This window comes from Paramormyrops kingsleyae, chromosome 16 (assembly GCF_048594095.1).
Source record: "Paramormyrops kingsleyae isolate MSU_618 chromosome 16, PKINGS_0.4, whole genome shotgun sequence".
In the NCBI taxonomy this organism is placed as follows: Eukaryota; Metazoa; Chordata; class Actinopteri; order Osteoglossiformes; family Mormyridae; genus Paramormyrops; species Paramormyrops kingsleyae.
The window spans coordinates 3,501,613-3,521,435 of record NC_132812.1 but is presented as its reverse complement, the minus strand read 5'-3'; the positions used below and the strand labels follow the sequence as shown (position 1 = coordinate 3,521,435).

The 19,823-nt window shown below is 43.8% G+C and overlaps 1 protein-coding gene across 1 annotated transcript; it reads right to left on the bottom strand.

The window, feature by feature from the left end:
- Nucleotides 1-2,755: 2,755 nt before the first annotated feature.
- Nucleotides 2,756-19,568, bottom strand: pwp2h (PWP2 small subunit processome component). The gene is made up of 21 exons (XM_023792928.2): nt 19,411-19,568; nt 19,138-19,250; nt 18,809-18,903; nt 18,480-18,579; nt 17,552-17,695; nt 14,856-14,991; nt 14,379-14,611; nt 13,806-13,949; nt 13,554-13,624; nt 13,251-13,387; nt 12,950-13,098; nt 12,725-12,872; nt 8,902-9,052; nt 8,277-8,457; nt 7,917-8,064; nt 6,605-6,713; nt 6,203-6,268; nt 5,517-5,735; nt 3,928-4,078; nt 3,523-3,597; nt 2,756-3,248 (listed from the first exon to the last, which is right to left on the bottom strand). Exons 1-21 carry the CDS (start codon nt 19,426-19,428, stop codon nt 3,089-3,091), a joined length of 2,748 nt encoding a protein of 915 aa, XP_023648696.2. The 5' UTR covers nt 19,429-19,568; the 3' UTR covers nt 2,756-3,088.
- Between the last annotated feature and the right edge of the window lie 255 nt (nt 19,569-19,823).

The following is a 19,823-nucleotide window of genomic DNA, read 5'->3' as shown; positions in this document are numbered from 1 at the left end:
AGTATGGAATAGTCTTCCTGCTAGTGTAGCGGAAGCTAAAACCCTGGGTTCCTTTAAATCAGAGCTAGATAAGATTTTAAAAACTCTGAGCTATTAGTTAAGTTCTCCCCAAACGAGCTTGATGGGCCGAATGGCCTCCTCTCGTTTGTAAATTTCTTATGTTCTTAAGGCCCTTACTATCCTGCAGATTAGTGATTTCAGCTTTTAGAGCTCTTTTGGATTAAAAATATTGGAAGAAACTATTAATGTCATCCTTACCCACCAATACAATCTTCCTTTCTACATTCCTCTTAGCGAGTCTGTTATTTTTTAACTCAACCTGTAGACTTAGATACTCCTGCTTTATTTTGAAATCATTAGTTATTTTCCATTTGTGGAACAGAGCCCTTTTCCTCCTGACTTTATCCTTAATTTCCTTAGTAAACCACCTTGGTTGTAGTTTCCTAGATTTAGTATTGCTGGAAACAGGTATGAAGTCCTCTTGCACTTCACTGGAAACAATGTGCTTTTAAAAAATTCCCATGCCTCTTCAACCGTTTTGCTATTTAACTTCATCCAGTTTACAGTTTCTAGTTTCAGTCTCATACCATTAAAGTTAGCCTTCCTAACATTGTATACTTTTGTTTTGGGGAAGATGGTGGTGCAGGAGATAGCGCTATCGTTTGCCAACCAGAGGGTTGCAGGTTCGAGCTTGGGTTCCTCCTGACCCCATCAAAGTGTCCTTGAGCAAGACACTGAACCCCGAATTGCTCCCGGTGTGCAGGTTGGCACCTTGCATGGCAGCCTCCACCATCAGTGTATGAATGTGTGGTATAGATGGGTGAATGTGAGGCATGTATTGTAAAGCGCTTTGAGTGCTCATAGGAGTAGAAAAGCACTATATAAATGCAGTCCATTTACAATTTTGAACTTCGCTCTTCTCTCTGTTATGATCACTACCGTCCAGTGGTTCTAAAACCTCTAATTTTCCAATCCTATCTTGGTTATTAGAGAAAACAAGATGAAGAAGGGCTTCTCCCCTGGTAGGGGTATTAACAAACTGAGTAAAAAAACAATCCTGTACTAATTCCACCATCTCATTTACAGAAGAGCCAGAGACTGTCCCACTGTATCCCAGGTAAATTAAAGTCACCCATAACCACCACATCATTTTTATTACTCATAATCCTGATATCGTCATATAACACTCTGCTTTCCTCTGCAGCTGCATTAGGTGCTCTATAACAAACCCCGACAATTAGGCCATTTGAGTCTTTAGCATCAAGTTTTATCCATACAGCTTCTGTACTTTTATTTTTATCAGTGAGCTCTCTTGCCTGCAAGTTTTCTTTTACGTATACTGCAACACCACCTCCCTTCTTGCCTATCCAGTCTCCACGGAACAACGTGTAACCATCCATATTATATTCTTCTCCATCATTGTCACTCATCCATGTTTGTTATTCCTATAATGTCGTTTCTGATGAAATTAAAGCCTCTAAATCATGAATTTTCTTTGTAATACTCCTACCATTTAGATACAGACCACAAAGGGCAGGCCTTTTACAGTGCCCACTTTTAATATTAATATTAATTGGGGCTTTCCATCTCTCCCCACCTATATTCTTAACTCACCTCCCTGCCCCCCCCAGTCCCTAGTTTAAACATTCCTCAACTACTCTACACATACGCCTCCCCAATACACTGGTTCCCCTCTGGTTCAGATGCAACCCATCCGGCTTGAACAGGTCCCATGTAACCATCCATATTATATTCTTCTCCATCATTGTCACTCATCCATGTTTGTTATTCCTATAATGTCGTTTCTGATGAAATTAAAGCCTCTAAATCATGAATTTTCTTTCTAATACTCCTAGCATTTAGATAGACCACAAAGGGCAGGCCTTTTACAGTGCCCACTTTTAATATTAATATTAATTGGGGCTTTCCATCTCTCCCCACCTATATTCTTAACTCACCTCCCTGCCCCCCCAGTCCCTAGTTTAAACATTCCTCAACTACTCTACACATACGCCTCCCCAATACACTGGTTCCCCTCTGGTTCAGATGCAACCCATCCGGCTTGAACAGGTCCCACCTGTTCCAGGTCTTCCAGTGCACCATAAACCTGAACCCCTCTTTCCTACACCACCCTTTCAGCCACACATTTAATCTGCTTCCAATCATATCCCTCTTTTAAACCTAAAGCAGTGGCAGTCAATCCTATAGGTCGCCGCCTAGGGCACCAACTTCTGAGGGGGAGCCGACTTGCCAGCCGATTTCACTTTGCCTTGAGTGGGAGGCACCATAGCGGCTAGTTCCAGAACTGGCCAAAAAATATATGTGGTAAGTCTGTATCCTACCTACGGTCACTGTTGCTGCCATCTGCTGGTGATTAGAGTGTGCTTAAGTGGGTTAGGGCACTGTGTCTGGGGCCGGAAGGTTGTTTTTTAGAATTTCAGCATTGCCGTAATGATTTCAGCATCAGACCCTAATGCCTTTTAGTTAATCCCCAAATGCTCCATGGACTGGCTGATTTTGCCTCATTGGATAAAGATGTCTGCTAAATAATTTTATAAAAGTAATAAAAATTGCTCACCCCCCCCATCCATCAAATCATGTTTTCTTAAAGCAGAGTATTGTTTTTATGTTTGCTCTGCAATCCACGAAATTCAAAAGTAACAGCCGTTACATAAAGGGTCTTACAAGTATCTCATGCCCGTTTCAACTGCATTGGTGCAACACTTAAAAAAACATTAAAAACCCATAAATAATGTTTGAGTTTCAGTACACAAAATTTAATACTTTAAAAAAAAAAAAAAATCCAGACAAATAAATCACAAAACAAGTTTCTGTTCAAAATATTTTTTAAAAATCTCATGCACGGTCTACATGTCAGGGTCACCTGTCAGTCACTTTATTTCCCACAATGCACTAGCATGGCTCAGATGCAAAAGCTCTGAGGTGCAAGGTGGCTCGATGCAGACGACGTGCCAGATTTTGACCCCTTCGGTTCATCTGTTCAACCAAAACTTTATTCAATACATCTTTGCTATTCGACACATGGGACTTGATATGCAAGAACGGCAGTCTCCAGGTTTGAGGATCCCTAGCTGAGCATGTCAGTCTCCTCGAGGGACGGCTCGCTCATAAGGTCTGACACTTCTGACCTCTCGTCGTCACTAGCTGCCTCTGATGCAGCCCTCTTCAGGCCCCTCTGTTTGGACAGGGCCTCCGCATAGCGGATAGTGTAGATGTTCCACTCACAGCTGCACAAGGGACACACACAAATGGCTCAGTCATTTTCCTCTATGACTTGCAATTTTTGTAATTGCAATTGTTTTTTGAAACATTTCCCGCTGCATACTTCCCATACTGCGAAAGCTTATTCCATACTTCCATCAGCTTATTTACTGATTTTTTTTTAGCCAAAAAATCCCGTTGTTTGACCAACAAGGCATCCTTACGGCAAGAAACGCACCAACATTACCAAAGTAAATTTGTGCAGCTACAAACATGAGCTGTGACCCTGAGTGCACTCACAGCTTGGACAAATCCTCAAAGTGCTTCTGGATGCTCTTCTGTAAGGACTGGATGGTCGGTAGTATCGCTCCTGACCTGGAGGCCAAAAAACAGTGATGAGAGTCCAGCTGACTGACTGCAATCAAAAAACTACAAATGCAACAAGACTTGTATTTTGTTTGGTTACTTATGGTTAAGGTTAGGTCTGGGTGTAGTGTTTGCATGTTCTCCCTATACTGCACAGGATTTATCCTACTCACACAATCCTCCCACAATTCAATGGCATGCAGTTAGGTATGTGAGTGTGTGCAGCCCTGTGATGGACTGGCATCCTGCCCAGGTTGTTCTCTGCACTGTTCCCATGATGCTGTACAGGATCATGCAGCGGTTGGAGAAAAGTACATATAAATCCAACATGACTCTTACCTGACTTTGAGCTTCTGTCCATGGAAGATAAGCAAGCGCTGGGCCCAGGTGAGGTAGAACTGCAGGTGATTGGAACTCTCCAGCTCCGCAGCTACAAAGCCCAGTAACTTTTCCACATACAGGTCCGGTAGTGAGCTACACACCACCTCCACTGACAGGCAGAAACAGAGACAATATCATCCATTAATATACGCATTTTTGGACCCTCATTGAAGTGAATCCCAGGTATCTTAGACGAACATAATGGCTTAGAAATTCAGATCATCCATTTTAGGTAACAGTCAGAATGCACATAATTGGAAGGACTAGGTGAAGTACGGTTTCATTGGGTGGTTTTTTTTTGTCACGTTACATAACTATCTAATAGAAGGTGATGAGGAGCTGAAGTGTATTACATTTGTGAGGCAGAAAATGTTTTGCTTCGCAGAAGATCCGTTTCTCAAGCTAAGGGTGGCTCCATTTTGCATAAAAACCAGGACCCATAGCGCTGACCTGCGTGGATGCCCAAACAGAACCCATAGTGCTCACCCGGTAGACGCCCTCACAGGACCCATAGCGCTCCCCCATTGGGCACCCTCACAGGACTCATAGCGCTCACCCGGGGACACCCTCACAGGACCCATAGTGATCACCTGGGGACGCCCGCACAGGACCCATAGCGATCACCTGGGGACGCCCTCACAGGACTCATAGCACTCACCTGGTGGACGCCCTCACAGGACTCATAGCACTCACCTGGTGGACGCCCTCACAGGACTCATAGCACTCACCTGGTGGACGCCCTCACAGGACTCATAGCACTCACCTGGTGGATGCCCTCACAGGACTCATAGCGCTCTCCCATTGGGCACCCTCACAGGACTCATAGCGCTCGCCCGGGGACGCCCTCACAGGACCCATAGCGCTCACCCGGGGACGCCCTCACAGTACCCATAGCGCTCACCCGGGGACGTCCTCACAGTACCGATAGCGCTCACCCGGGGACGCCCTCACAGTACCCATAGCGCTCACCCGGGGACGCCCTCACAGTACCCATAGCGCTCACCCGGGGACGCCCTCACAGTACCCATAGCGCTCACCCGTGGACGCCCTCACAGTACCCATAGCGCTCACCCGGGGACGCCCTCACAGGACCCATAGTGATCACCTGGTGGACGCCCTCACAGGACCCATAGCGCTCCCCCATTGGGCACCCTCACAGGACCCATAGCGCTCACCCGGGGACACCCTCACAGTACCCATAGAGCTCACCCGGGGACGCCCTCACAGTACCCATAGAGCTCACCCGGGGACGCCCTCACAGTACCCATAGAGCTCACCCGGGGACGCCCTCACAGTACCCATAGAGCTCACCCGGGGACACCCTCACAGTACCCATAGAGCTCACCCGGGGGCGCCCTCACAGGACCCATAGAGCTCACCCGGGGACGCCCTCACAGGACCCATAGCGCTCACCCGGTAGACGCCCTCACAGTACCCATAGAGCTCACCCGGGGACGCCCTCACAGGACCCATAGCACTCACCCGGTAGACGCCCTCACAGGACCCATAGTGATCACCTACACAGGACCCACACAGTGAGTTCTCACCTTGGTCATACGGCACAGCTTCTAGCACTTCCCGGGTGAGGGCTCTCTCATTTAGGCGGAAGGCTAGTACAATGGCCACTGCCCACGCTGCCTGGTGGAGCTGACGCCGAACACTGGTGGGAGTCACGTCCAAGTCCAGGTCAAACGGGTCAAACACCAACCCCCCATCCAGAGAGTAGATCAGTAGGCCCTCGGTGGAGGTAGCTGCCCAGCTGCGGCCTGAGGGTTGAATCAGACAGACGGTTTGCCAGGGTTGTAGCTAAGCTCCTAAGTGATCTGACAAGACTGAGCTGTGGCTTATTGACCATGATTATGTTGAACAGACTAAATTGAATCTGAATGGCATTCTATCCAAACAAACTATGAATCGCAGAATACTACAGTAATGAACCAAATGATTCAGAGACTAAAACAGTACATACTGACTGTTGCACTTACAGGAAAACACAAATTTCATTTTATGAATGAAAACCTCTGTACTGTCTGAATGGTACTGAATTGCAGAATATCAGCCAAATGCTATAAACACAAATTTCACAATTGATAAATAATGTGACGAAACAAAAGCAACGTGCTTCTCATATTTATCACCTATAAGGTGTGTAGGTGTAGATGATGAATGGGTTAAAGGGTAAACAAGCAAACAAATGAAATTGGTATAACTGGTGAGTTTACGTGACACTTACCCGTAGGGGAGAAGTGCAGGGAACTGACTCGGATCTCTGGCTTGAAATGCCGAGAGCTCATGTCTCCTGCAGAGGACACACACTGGGCTCAGCATTTCAGAGACCAAGCAACTTTTTGCTTCACTGTGTAAGGACATGGCCTATCAGGCATCACAGTAATGTCACAAAAGCAGAGTCACATCCCAAATGCAGAATGACATTGTTGCACAATCAATGCACAGGGTCAGTAAGGCCAAACCTCTCCCATCAGTGCAATTACATCATATTACAACAATTACTCATGGACAAATGCTTAATGGAATGACAAAGTGTTTAAAACATCTCAACTAGATGCCATTTTTATAAAACTATGACTCTGTGCTAGACAGACATCCCCAATACCACAGATTGCCCCTTGAGCACCTTTCCGGACACCCGGAAGGCTGACAGCCATCGTCTCGCCGTCCCCAACCCCTTCATCCAGTAGTGCCAGGCTCCCGAATTCTGTCATTTTCCTCCGGTCCAGATACTCCTAGAGGTCATACACAAGGGTTTTAGTGGGTTTCTGCCATCTCCAAATGTGGACTCAATCCCATTTGCCAATACTGCATTCCAGTAACTACCTGGGACGATGCCTGGACTTACTGTCCATCAGTTTACAGTTTGTAGCGTCGTTACTAAATCAATGATAAAATCAAATGTGAGAGGTCGTACTGCTTTCGACCCAGGATGTGACCTTACAGATTAAACTATTCTGACAAGCAGGATCAACATTTACTGCATCAGCAGATCCTTCACATACAGTAGCCAATCTTATCCAGAAGGGGCTGCTGTGTATGTGGGTTTTCACTGCAACTCCCTAATTACAGTGCCAGTCAAAAGTTTGGACATGCCAAGCCACCTACAAAGGAGAGTGAGAATCACGTCACATGACCTGGACACCTGATATAAACCCAGTAGAAATGGTGTTGGAGGAGTTTGACCAAAGAGTGAAGGAAATGTGGACACACACATTTTGTGGGATTTCCATCAGGACAGTTGGAAAAGCATCTCAGGAGGCCACCTCATGAAACTCGCACAGAGGAGACAGTAGGATCAGCCAGTCTCTGGAGCAACTGGGGTAAAGGGCCTTGCTCAAGGGCCCAATGGTGGGATCACTCTGCTGACCCAGGGATTTGAACCAGCAACCTTCTGAGTCCCAACCCAGAGAGCTGCCCCCAAAACAAATATATAAATAAATAAATAAATATATTTTTTAAAATAATTTTTCGATCAGTGCATAATTCCATTTATGTTTACTTTTGATGTCTCTATAATTATTCTAAAATGAAGAGAATAGTACAATTAAACCTTTTATGGGTTGGTGTGTCCAAATCCTTTTGACTGGTACTATATATTACTAATTAGAGGACTGATTGGCTGAAGAGTCCTCACACGTGAGTTTGAACAGCTGACCTAAAGGTTATCGCAAAAACCGGCATACACACCGGCCCTTTGTGGATAAGATTAGCCAACCTTATAGTAAAGCTAAAAACACAAAATACAAAACAGGTTAAGGGATTAAGCGATGGCAAACATCTAACATTATTTTGCACTATGTGCACTTCCATTGCCAGTTAAGTTCTACTCCCATAAAAAACCCTGTCCAAGGACTACAACCTGTGCTATTTTGGTCCATGGCCCAACCACTCATCTTTAATACCCAGCAAACATCAAGATCATCAAGGAAACTGACCTCCATGGCATCTAGAGACAGGTTGCATGAGATTTCAAACTTCTTCACAAGGATCTGCTCTTTGATACTGTATATGCAGACGAACTTGGACTGGCCACCGGCCAGGACACACTGGCCGTCAGCAGAGTAGCACAAGGAGGTGAAGGACCTACAGAGGGAGAGCAAAGCCTGAAAGCCTGGAAACCTTTACCCACAATAGTTAGCAGGCTGGATAAGCATTATTAGCCTCAGTAGTAACCTGGGCATCTGGTGAGATGATCATCATCTAAAGCACAAGTGAACAGCCCAATGCCTAGACCACCGCATGTGCGCCTTCATCTGACTGAGTAAAAGCATCACGACGACCCGCAGGTCACTCACTTGCCCTTGGCGGCCTGCTTGGCTGTGATCATGTCAGTCTCTTTCCGGCCCATTTGAAGGTCATGGCGGCCCACGATGGAGCCCGTCTGAGAGGCCGTTTGTGGGTTCCAGAAAGAGATTTCACCGTCCAGTGTGGCCACCGCCAGCTCCTGGCCGTCTGGCCTGTAGGTGACAGCCAGGCCTAGGAGAGGTCAGATTCAGGTCACCCTCAGTGCTCTGGCATATTTACGAGACAAGGTCGATCAACACAATCACTTTGTCACATATACAAAGGAGACAGAACCTATGGGCAATTTAGTAACTCCAATTAGAGTACCCAGAGGAAACCCCACGACAACACGGGGAACAGGTCCACAGGCGACTGATGTGGCCCTTGGGGGCATCCTGGTGCCCACGGGCACCATGATGGTGACCCCTGATCTAAAGCCCTGCAATAGCATACAGATTGTGTTGTCAAAATAAAATTCATTGAAACGGTCAATTTGATTTTCTGGGGTAAAATTAATCCTTTCAATTAATCAACCAATCAATACTATAGTCCATTGACTAATCAATAGAAAAATAGTAGTTAGTGACAGTCTTATTTGGGACACAAACGGAATGTGGCTCTGGGAGCGGAGCTTACCATCGGCAGTGAGACGGAGCGTCTCCTTGGTCTGCCAGCTATCCATCATGTCCCATAGCTTGACGGTGCGGTCCCAGGAGCAGCTAGCCAGCACGGACCGCATCGGGTTGAAGCTCAAGCTGCTCACAGGGCCCTCATGACCCGCTAGCACCTGTCAGTCATGGGGAAGGGGGTGGAATTTGAACCATGGCATGAACTTTGTTAGCTATGGACATTTAGCTTAGGAAATAGCACAATGCATAAAAATGTATATGTGGACAGAATTGTGATTATAGACCAAAGGCATTATACCTATTACAAAAAGTTGTACATCACTTCTATTCTCCACATATCAGATAACAGCACACTCTGCTGTATTGCAAAGTGTGCAACTGGGCTGGTTTCATATTATGGTTTTGTATGGCAACACATTCCAGTTAAGCACACTTCTTATATCTAATCCAGATTAGATGGTCCCGATCTCAGTATTACGATGTAAATGTATTTTGATTTGCATACTTGCATGTAAATCAAACCTACAGGATGGCTAACTAGCATGCAAGCTACACAGGGCTGTAACTGTTCACCCTTTCAAGGGAATAACTTTGAATTGAAATTTTACAACATCGGAAAAGGAGAAGCTGATAAGACCAAGACTGACAGTCTATATGCTGTAGGGGACACATCCATCGTGCTAAAGCATTTGAGATGCCATCATACAAATGTGTGTATGACCAGAGCGAGGAAGAAAGAGCCTCAGCAAGTCAGCCACCCCGTGGCATCTAAGAAGTATTTGCTAGGAAATTCAGACTGGGCAAAAAACATCACAATGGCTATATTATCGCTACAGATATGCGTCCATAATAAACCACAGGATGTAGATGAGATTTACCTCATTATGATGAAGTTTATGAATGTGAATTTTTATTTATTTTACACCATTATTTTTAGTGTGCAAATAAGCATCTCTTGGTTTTGTTATTCAGACAGACACACTGCCTTATGTTTGGTTCCTAATTTTCTTTGCAGTTTTAATGAAGAACAATTTCACCAAACCGTGAACCAAAAACTATGGTTTTTACTGAGCTGTGAATTTTGTGGAGAATTACACCACTACTACACCAGCTATCACATCTGCCTTCAATTCAAGAGGCCTGTTGCAATGTTATAGACCTGCATTTGTCTCACATTTGCTCAGCCCTTTATACTCCACACTCAAGTCATACAGGCTGGCAAGAAAACAAATGAGCTTTACGGTTACGTTGAAATGATGAACATTTTTTGTATAATGTTTCGGTATTTATTTTGCCCAGGTTCTGAAAGTTTTTCCCCCCACTGAATACTGACTGTCTGACACTGTATCATACAGTAATACAGCTGTATTTTTTTTACATGTGCTATGCCTATGTTATACAATACTGTCCATTTTGACAATTACTGCACAGTGGTTAAACTGTAGACAAGCACAAACTTCAGTTTGTGTACACATCAGAATATCAATTTGACATTTACTGTAATGATAAATGTTTGTTACTGGTATAACCATTCTGAAACCGAGACCAAAACAGTGATACAACTGTTCACAATCTTGTGTCACAGCTCTCATTGATGGAATCACAATATCCACTGTGTCCTGACCCGCTGCCTCATGTACAGCCTGCTGAGCCCTAATTTATGCTACTAATGTTACAAAACTAAATCTCTTTTCACACTTAACACAACAAATTACACAGGTAAACCACAAAAGTACTATTCTATCTAAAGTTAGGACAAACAATATATTTTGTAAACTTTCCACATTACACCTATTGTATTGTCTTCAAACTGTGTCACGTGACCAATCAAGTGATCACGCTTGCCGTAAAAGTTAGGCTAGTTTCATTAGCTTTAGGTGGATCATAACCCTGAGACTGCAGAGCAACTGGGCACATTCCAGTCAGTGGAGTGGCAACATTTTGGTGATCTGGCAGAGCAGTGATAATTTTGTGGATGAAAACTATGACTAAAATTTTATTGAAAATGAAAGCAAAATAAATAATTTACGACACCAAAAATTATGACGAAATGTACTGATACTATCATCAACAAATAAAAGCGAGAGAAAAATGTCAGGAAGAGTTGAATTTTAAACTGATCCAAATCAGAAGTAGTATTTTCAGTAAGTGTTGACTGCAGTTGTGCATGATTGGATACAGTTGGTCTAACTGGTTTCAAGCACATAACCATGCAGTTCTGTCTCTAAAGTCTCTGTAAACCCATTACATCTGTGTTAGGCTTGGCTGACTTATTGCGGGGGATCGTATAATCTCTGGACGGTATAACGGTATGAAATATTACATACTGGCCAAGCCTGGTCTGTGCTACATACCCATGTATTTAAAGTTTACATTTAATGTGAAAGAAATCAGGACAGGAGATGAAATGGTCTGAAAATGTGATATGGTGATATGGCGACCAAAATGATCACAGCTATCAGTATTATTGTGGTATTGTTAAAATGTGCTAAAAATGTTCAAAAAGTACTGATACATAAACAATTTCACCAAGGTTTATATTGTAAAACACAAATTTGGCAGCACTATGTACTTAACCATCAAAATAACAGCATAGCCAATATCTTATGTAAACATTTGTGGATTGACATTAAAAATCTCCAGAGCGCTATTACTGCCTAGATTAAAATTTTAACTGATACCACTAATTGTCGGGAATTTTTCAGTGGTTTACCATGAACCTGGTAACCATTCCATGGCTGCTCAGCGCAAACCATGTAGAGCAGTAATAACAGGAATAAACATCACAAAACTGTAGTCCATTGAAATCAACAGAAACAAATAGTTGATTTTTCTCTTAATTTGTTTGAAAAGTTCACCATCATGAACTGAACTAGGTGTAGGAATAAGCACAACCCAGTTGGTTCACTAGTCTGACATTTGTTTTTGGGAGAGGACAGTTGAGGTATTTTTATTCACATTCTATGCACTGGTGTTGAATGTAGATGTCTCACATGCAAGTATTTTGTTTACGACTAAATTCTGGATTCATTTATATTTAATTTAATGATAAATAAATCCATATGCAGCCAATTTTGAATTTGTGTAATGTTTTGTATTACAACCTTTACAACAATGTGTCCTTAAAGACCGCATGTTCAAACCTGATGCCGTAACAGCAGCTTTACAGACGTTTCCTTGAGGAATACAGAGGGGATTGAGGTAGACCAATCTGTGTGTGTGCACATTGATTAAGTGAAATTTTTAAACAAAGGTGAAAATAATGCATTAGACTATGACTAAACCTGTTAGTTTCACTGGCTGCTTGTACTGTAGATTTACTCAACTAAATCTAAAGTAGATTTAATTGACTAAATATCCTGTAAAAAAAAATAAATAAATAAATTGATGAAACTATGATGCAGTGTCAGAAACAGTCAGTGTTCAATGGAGAAAAAAACTCAGAAGCTGGGCAAATTAAATGGCATTTTTATGTTAAGTTAATCTAACATGTTCTTTGGTGTTCCAAACGGTTGATTAACAAAACCCAGAAATTTTCCCCGGTTATTCTTCAACTCTTTAGACACGCAACATTATCACAGCTAGCTGGCTGACCTTTTAAGGATGAAAACTCACACAAAACCTTTGGTTGCTTTAACTATGTTAGTGCCTCCTTTCCAAGGACCTTTTGTTTTGAGATAAGTGACTCAAATCACTGCATAAAACATGCATGCGTAGGTCTTGCTTACCTCTAGGGAAAGTGAGCTGGCTACTGATTCATTCAACCTCTGATCAAACAAACTGGCTTACCGACGTTAACACTGGAATCCTGATTCGGAAGGCAGACCCACCTCGAGCAATCGGCCCGTCTGCATAGACCAGATGAAGATGTCAAAGGAATCCTGGGCCCCAGCGGTGATCAGCTCGCCGCTGCAGTCCACAGCCAGGCAGGAGAACTGGGCTGGCCGTGGTGATGTGAAGGTGCGGAAGTTACGGTACCTGTGGAGGCACGGCCCATCAGAACCCAGCCCCGCCCCCGACCATGTCAGCGGCTGCATGTACGAAAGGAAGCTCACCTGTGCAGGTCGAACGCTCTCACCGAGCCGTCTAGGGAGGCGCTAACGATGACGAACCCACGTGGGCTGAAGGTGACACTGGTGACGCTGCTCGTGTGCTCCAGGAACGTGACGAAGCAGAGGCCGCTGGTGGTGTTCCACACCTTCACCTGTAACACGCCGGACCAATCATCCTCCATACCCATCACCCTCCACACACTGTACTAATTACATATGCCTGTCAACCTCTGATTGAAAACTGCAGCACACAAGATACAATCATGACTTGTTCAAGACGGGGGTGGGGGGGGGACTTTCTTACCTTCCCATCATCCCCTCCCGTGGCGATATACTGCCCATCTGGGGAGTAGGCCAGGGCCGCCATGTTGTTGAAATGTCCCTGCTGCTTGAACACATAGGACTCACTTTGCCACTCCCACACTAGTAGCTGGCCCATGCCTAGCAAAAATGACACACACACACAAGCATGCTCACAGCAGCCCACAGTTACCAGGTGACCTTGCCATGTGTGTCCTATGAGTCAGAGCAAACCAGAAACTTGCACGTTCAATACACCTGGGATTATGTGTGTTGAGTCTCTGGCTCCTCCCATTCTTGGCCTTACCTGAACAGCCAAAACCTATCCAGTCTCCTGTGCAGTTGATGGCAATGGAGGAGATCCTCTGGTCTGAAATGCTGAAACACACAGAGGAATATGACAGGAAACCTGCACTGCCAGTTCATCCTAAGGCAGCATCCATACCTAGGCTACAATCCCCCATGTGTGGCTTAGAGTCTGCAAACCAGAAGGTCACCAGCTCAAATCCCATGGTAGACAGTAGTTGGCCCCTGGTTTTGAAAGAAGGGGGGCTCTAACCTGAGTGAGTGGATCAGGTTGAATTCTGGGAGCTCATGCAGGTGGAAGATTCCAGAAGCAAAGCCAGTCACCAGTAGGTGTGTCTTCTTGTGGAATGCGGCGGCTGTCAAGTCATTGAAATCACCCTCCTTGTTAAAGAAGTACCTAAAGGACGCAAAGTGCCCAGGAAATGAAGTTCAACTGTATTCCACAAGCCTAGTTTATACACACCTACTGGAAACACCTAGTCAATTTCCATGCAAATATACAGTTGTGTAAAATGTCCGCATGACACCAAAATGTGGGCTGCACACACACAGCTCACACGGACACAAGTGTTGACAAAAATACATTTACCCTTGCATGGACCATAAGGGCACGTGGAAAATAATTGATTGGTCTATAAAAAAATACACTTAACATTCCTGTGATTGTGATAATATGCAATCTTCTTGTACTACCTGCGCAAAAGGTTCATATAGCTGTCAGCTAGAGAAAACGACGATTAGTACTACACTCTGGAAGCCTTCTGCATGAGTCCTGGCCCCCAGGTGGGGAAATAAAGGAGAGAATCCAGGCAGGAATGTCACCTACTTGCCAAGGCGCTTATAGCAGACGTTCCTGCTGCCTTGCTGTTGCCTGTTCCCATCAGATTTCCCACGGATGACCTCAGCGCGAGGCTGTCCTTCAGCCCCTTTCTCCTCCTCCTCCTCTTCCTCACCCGTTTCCTGTAGCGGAGCCTCTCTGGGCTTCTCAGGCAGCAAGCCATCCAGCTCGGTGTCACACTCCCAAACACACAGTGCCCCATCCTGACTCACTGTGTACAGCTACAGGGACACAAAGGAACATTTGTCCATCTGTAAATGAGCACAATCTCCTACAGCACTGTCAAACAGTTAATAGATAAACACACTTTCGCACAAATAAAATCCTAGTTGATTATTATAATGCATTTATCTATAAAATACATTAAGTGATACAAACATTATTGAGTATCAGAAACTTATACGGAACTGACAAGCGAATTAAAAAAAGAAAACAAAGTGACAGCTCCCCCTGGTGGACACTCACATCCAAGCTGTCCTGCTCAAAGAAGCAGCCCACAATGGCATTCTTGTGTCCACCCAGGCAGTAGTACACAAGGTTGGCCCAGCGCTTGGTTCCGAACACCCAGGTCGTCATGTCCTTGCTGCCAACCACAAAGCACCTGTGGCAAGCAGGAGGTCAGTGTTACAGATGCACCTTTCACGGGTTTAGAGAGGCCATTTAGGAAGCTCCACCTACACTATCACTCCCAGAAATCTAAAACTAACTGTCCTACGTCATTACCATGTCGTTAATGGTCAAATACTGTCAAATACACTAAAAGGATGATAATTAATGTAAATACAGGTAATCGGTTTTATTATAATCCTTTTTGCTGACATGTACTATGGGGTACACAATAACATACAAATTTAAAGATGTAATATGTAGTCTTGGAGACTGCAAACACTAGCGTTGTGAAAACTGAGCGATTGCGGCAACAAGACTCAGACTGAGAAAGGGTGATGCGAAATGAGATGCTTGACAGTGAGACACCGCGCTGACGTCAACAGGGCCAAAGTTCTCATACAGCGTACAATACCGACTGGTCGTAAGTTTGGGCGGTCGCTAAACAAGTAGGTGAGGAGTACCTGTACTAGGAATCGACCGATATCAGGAATTTGCCGATTATTGATATCTGCGTTTTATTTTACCGATAACCGATATTATTACAAAGTGCGCTAATGCGGCTCTGCTACCATCTCTTCCTCTGTGCCTGAGGAACCGCGCTGCTTCATTTAAAATCCCGCCCATAGAGGAGGACGATAAATCGATTTTATCGATTAATTCGAATTTACAGTTCAGGACAATGTGGTTTTATGAAAATCGATTTTATTACTTATTTTACACACGAGCGCCAAAAGCGGAACTAATGCGACGCACCGTTGTTCATGGGTAAATTAGCGCGGCGCACCCAAACACTGTAGCGGATTCACAAACAACATGGCAATGGTTCGGTTCTGCACCGTCGGACACAGACCAAACAAGTCCTCGTTGCAAAGTCTGTTTAAAAACTGTTGCAACCAAAGGAAGCAGCACAACCAATTTATTCCAGCACAGCAAGTTTCAAAAAGTGTTTACAATGGCGTGGTCTGCCATCTCACAAGCATCTTTTTTGGCTTGTCAAATTGCACTTTACCTCTAAAGTAAAAAAAAAAAAAAAAGTTGACTTGTTTTGAACCATTTATTTGTCATCTGTAGTTTGATTTTGAGTAGGGGATGGAAAAATCGATTAAAATCGAAAATCGGATGTATTGTGAAAAAAATCGGAGATTTTATTTTTAGGCCATATTGCCCAGCTCTACCCGCCCATAACAATCTCTGATTGGCTAGATGACATACGATTAATAGCCAATCACCACTGAAACCTCGCTATCACTCATACACGTCACTCAAGCACAGCGTGAAGCATCAAAGAGAAGATGAGAACAGCTGAGCGTGAGACCTTACTGAGGACGGAAGGTAAAGTATCTTATGTTTCCCAAGTGAAAGCAATACAATCCTCCACACTGAAAACACCACGTAGCTCTTGTGAGCTGTTTCCATAACGAAAAGCCTTCCCAGTTTCCCGGATATAGCGCTGAAATGTTGGAATAACGGACCTTGTTGCAGTGATAATGTGAGCATGCACTGGGATGTGCATGCATTGTTAGTACCTGTAATAACCAAGTGGTAACAATAGAATTACCAGGGCTTATGAAAATTTTCAAAATACTTGTCCACCCCTACTTTCACCAACACGCAAAAAAAAATCGCCCTTATTAGTCAGCTGTATACACACGAAACACCTTGAAACAGTCACGTTCAAAGATGAAGCGGTTCATAGCTGAATATAAAAAAAACTTATGAGTACAAAAAGTGTTAGCAAATCATATTATGATAAAGCTGGAAGCACCTAAACCCGTGCAGTACGTACATTACTCCTCCATACGAGGTGGTGCTAGTATTAACGTCAATATAAATGACTAGACAAATGAAATAATGTCTGCACATTGCAGAATTTGAAGCACTGTTTACCAATCAACATTTACTCATTGTCTATTATGTAAAGCAAAATGAATTAATGGTTATTAAACCTTATAATTTAAAATCTTTTAATTAGATTTTTCCAGCTCAGACATAGTTTTTATTAGATGCTTTATTTAAAGCAACTCTTATGAATACTTAAGAATCTAAAAAGTATACACTTTTTGTTTGTATAATGAATAATAAGCGCTGTTTGGAACTATTTTACTCGTTCTACGACACCAGGGAAGGCTATCTGCAATACATGCAATGCAAGCATAAGTATGGGAGGAACTGTGGCAAAAAACATAAATACGGGGACCACGAACCTGTGGTCCCATCTGAGGACTCATCATCATGAGTTGTATGAAACCACACAGAAAATAAGTAATAAAGGCAATATTTTGTGTTGGAGTTTTCAGAGATTTTCATTTTTACTGTAAATGTATATCGGTTCCAAATATCGGCTATCAGTAATCATTAGCTAGCAATAATCAGTATTGACATCGGCCCTGAAAAACCAATATCGGTCGATCCCTAACCTGAACACATCAGAAATTACTTGTCTTATCTTGTATTGTATTGTACAGTATATTGCAGTGATCTTGCTGACTGCCTGTGGAGTAATGAAAGACGTGACAGCCAAAATGTCACAGAAACATCCACAAGCCACTCACTTGGAATCGTCAGTCCAATCAATGCATGTGGTTTCGTCGTAGGGGCCGTAGTAGCTCTTGTCCAGCATGAAGGCATTGAACTCCCTCGTCTTCCCAGGGGCGTGGTACATAAGGGCCACATTTTCTTTTGTGACCACGAATTTCCTGTACAGAGAGAAGCAAGGGGGATAAACGTCATACTCCAGAATTTCCTCCAAATACATACAATTATCCATCCTCCATTACTGCCTATCCAGTGCAGGACCACGGTGAACCTGAAGACTACTGCGGGAGAACAGCCTGCATGGGACGTCAGTCCATTGTAGGATGCAGATGCAGACACAGACACTCAAGAGAAGAACATGCAAGCTCCACACACACCAATACAGTCAAATCAAACTTCCCTACTAAAGAGCAAAGAAACTCCTAAATAAGGACATAGGTACGAAGACCCTGCACAGCAAGATAAGAAAGGTGATTTAGCAGGTGCCCCAGGCTCCATCCTGTTGCCTGTCTTCCAGCGGCTGAAAACAAATCACGTACTATTTATTTTTTTCCATATGTGGTCCCTCAATGATGAGCTACCCAACTACATCTGAAGAGTGCCATCAAGACCTTCACAACTTGTTGTAAGACATCACTTCCTGGGACACCTCAGCTAACCTCATCCTATCAGTGACCCACACTAGCTCACTGTCTTTCTTGAAAATGACATCACTTAGCAATACTGGATACCGTGAATTTATATTTTGACCCTAGACTTAGTTCCCACGGCTATCTTGCACTTGTTCCTGGTCACTCGTTGGAAGCTTAGCCTAGCATCACCTGTAGCTAAGCTGGCTCCGAGGCAGTCTTACAAGCATTTTGCCTCTGCCTCACTAGTACGTTTGCTTTGAACAAAGCGTCTGTTGAATAAATTAATGCAAATGAAGAGAGGAAAGAAACGTACCTGCCGTCCGGAGAGAAGCTCACGCTGTGCACAGGCTTGTGGAAATGAAAATGATGTAGCACCGCTCGGCTTACCAGGCTTATGAGCAGGGCGGCTCCGTCTGAAAAATATGTCCGTCGTAGCTGCGTCAAATGCAGGCGGCAAGCAGCAATAACAGCAACATCATCAGGTGGTATACAACACCGCCTGTCGTATTTCTATTGTATTTATTACAATAGGAACGATATTTCTTCATAGTATGACCATGCTGATAGTTTGACACTAAACTCTCTCACACATTATCGGGAGTTCCTCAACAAGAAGAGAGGGAACGGGCGCTATAGCCGTACCTTCATCTACCAGGATGGCTAGGTTTCCATCCGGGGAGACACCAACGCAGATTATGTTCTTGGAGGTGGAAAAAGGCAGCGTCTCGGATTTGTTACTGGATGGTTACAATCGGACAAACAGGGCGATCAGGATGGTGCAGCACTGCCATGTGAGTAACGAGCATCATGTGCACAGGACAAAACTCAGGATCTTTTTTGAAGATTAAAGCACTTAACCGAAGCACTTTTAAACAGCATCACTGAAAACGTTCACGATTGGACGGAATCCATTCATTAAGTATAATATAAAGATTATGTTAAAAGACATGAACATTTTGATGTAAACTCACTTTTTAAGGTCGAAAACAGAAACGCGATTGCCTACGGGGCTTATCACGGTGTTTCCATCCTTGGAGAAATTCAGGTTTCCGCGGCGATAAACAGCGCCAAGCAAATTGGAAAACTAGAAAACCAAGAATCGGTTACACACGTCCCAGTGAAGCGAAATACCGCAAATAATTTTCAGATACATTAACTATAATAAAGTAAAAACACACTCCCGACTATAACACATATGGTTAATAAAATATCTTAGCAAAAGCGATAGGATACCAGAAACTTACTTTGTACGCAAATTTCATAATGGACTCTAAATATAACAAATCTAACTAAACATAATCCATTAAAAGTCGGCAGTAGAAGTCTACATGACGCTCCGCATCAGAAAACGTAACTACACACGTGGGTAGGAGAACATGCTGGATACCGTGTACATCCGGGTTACGGAATACTGATACTGTGATGAAAAACCGATGAGCCCCCTAGCGGAAGGAAGAGCATCCTGCTTGACTACCCTCGGACCCAAATCATTAGTTTATCTGAAGTAACGCCCCAGTTACAGAAAACAAGAGTGCACTCATTACTCCTAGAGGAACGGAGGTACCCCCTAGGATTAGGAAAATCTCAGACAATCCCTCTGCAACCCCCTCCCTCCAACTTTATAAGAACAAATGACACGCACGCTGAATTTTTAAAA

What these genes read in the sequence shown, in the direction of transcription:
- pwp2h (XM_023792928.2), bottom strand. An exon ending in AGCCATCCTGGTAGATGAAG is followed by an intron (nt 18,580 to 18,808) that starts GTACGGCTATAG and finishes CATATTTTTCAG; the next exon opens with ACGGAGCCGCCCTGCTCATA. An exon ending in TGTCTCTAGATGCCATGGAG is followed by an intron (nt 6,714 to 7,916) that starts GTCAGTTTCCTT and finishes TATGACCTCTAG; the next exon opens with GAGTATCTGGACCGGAGGAA.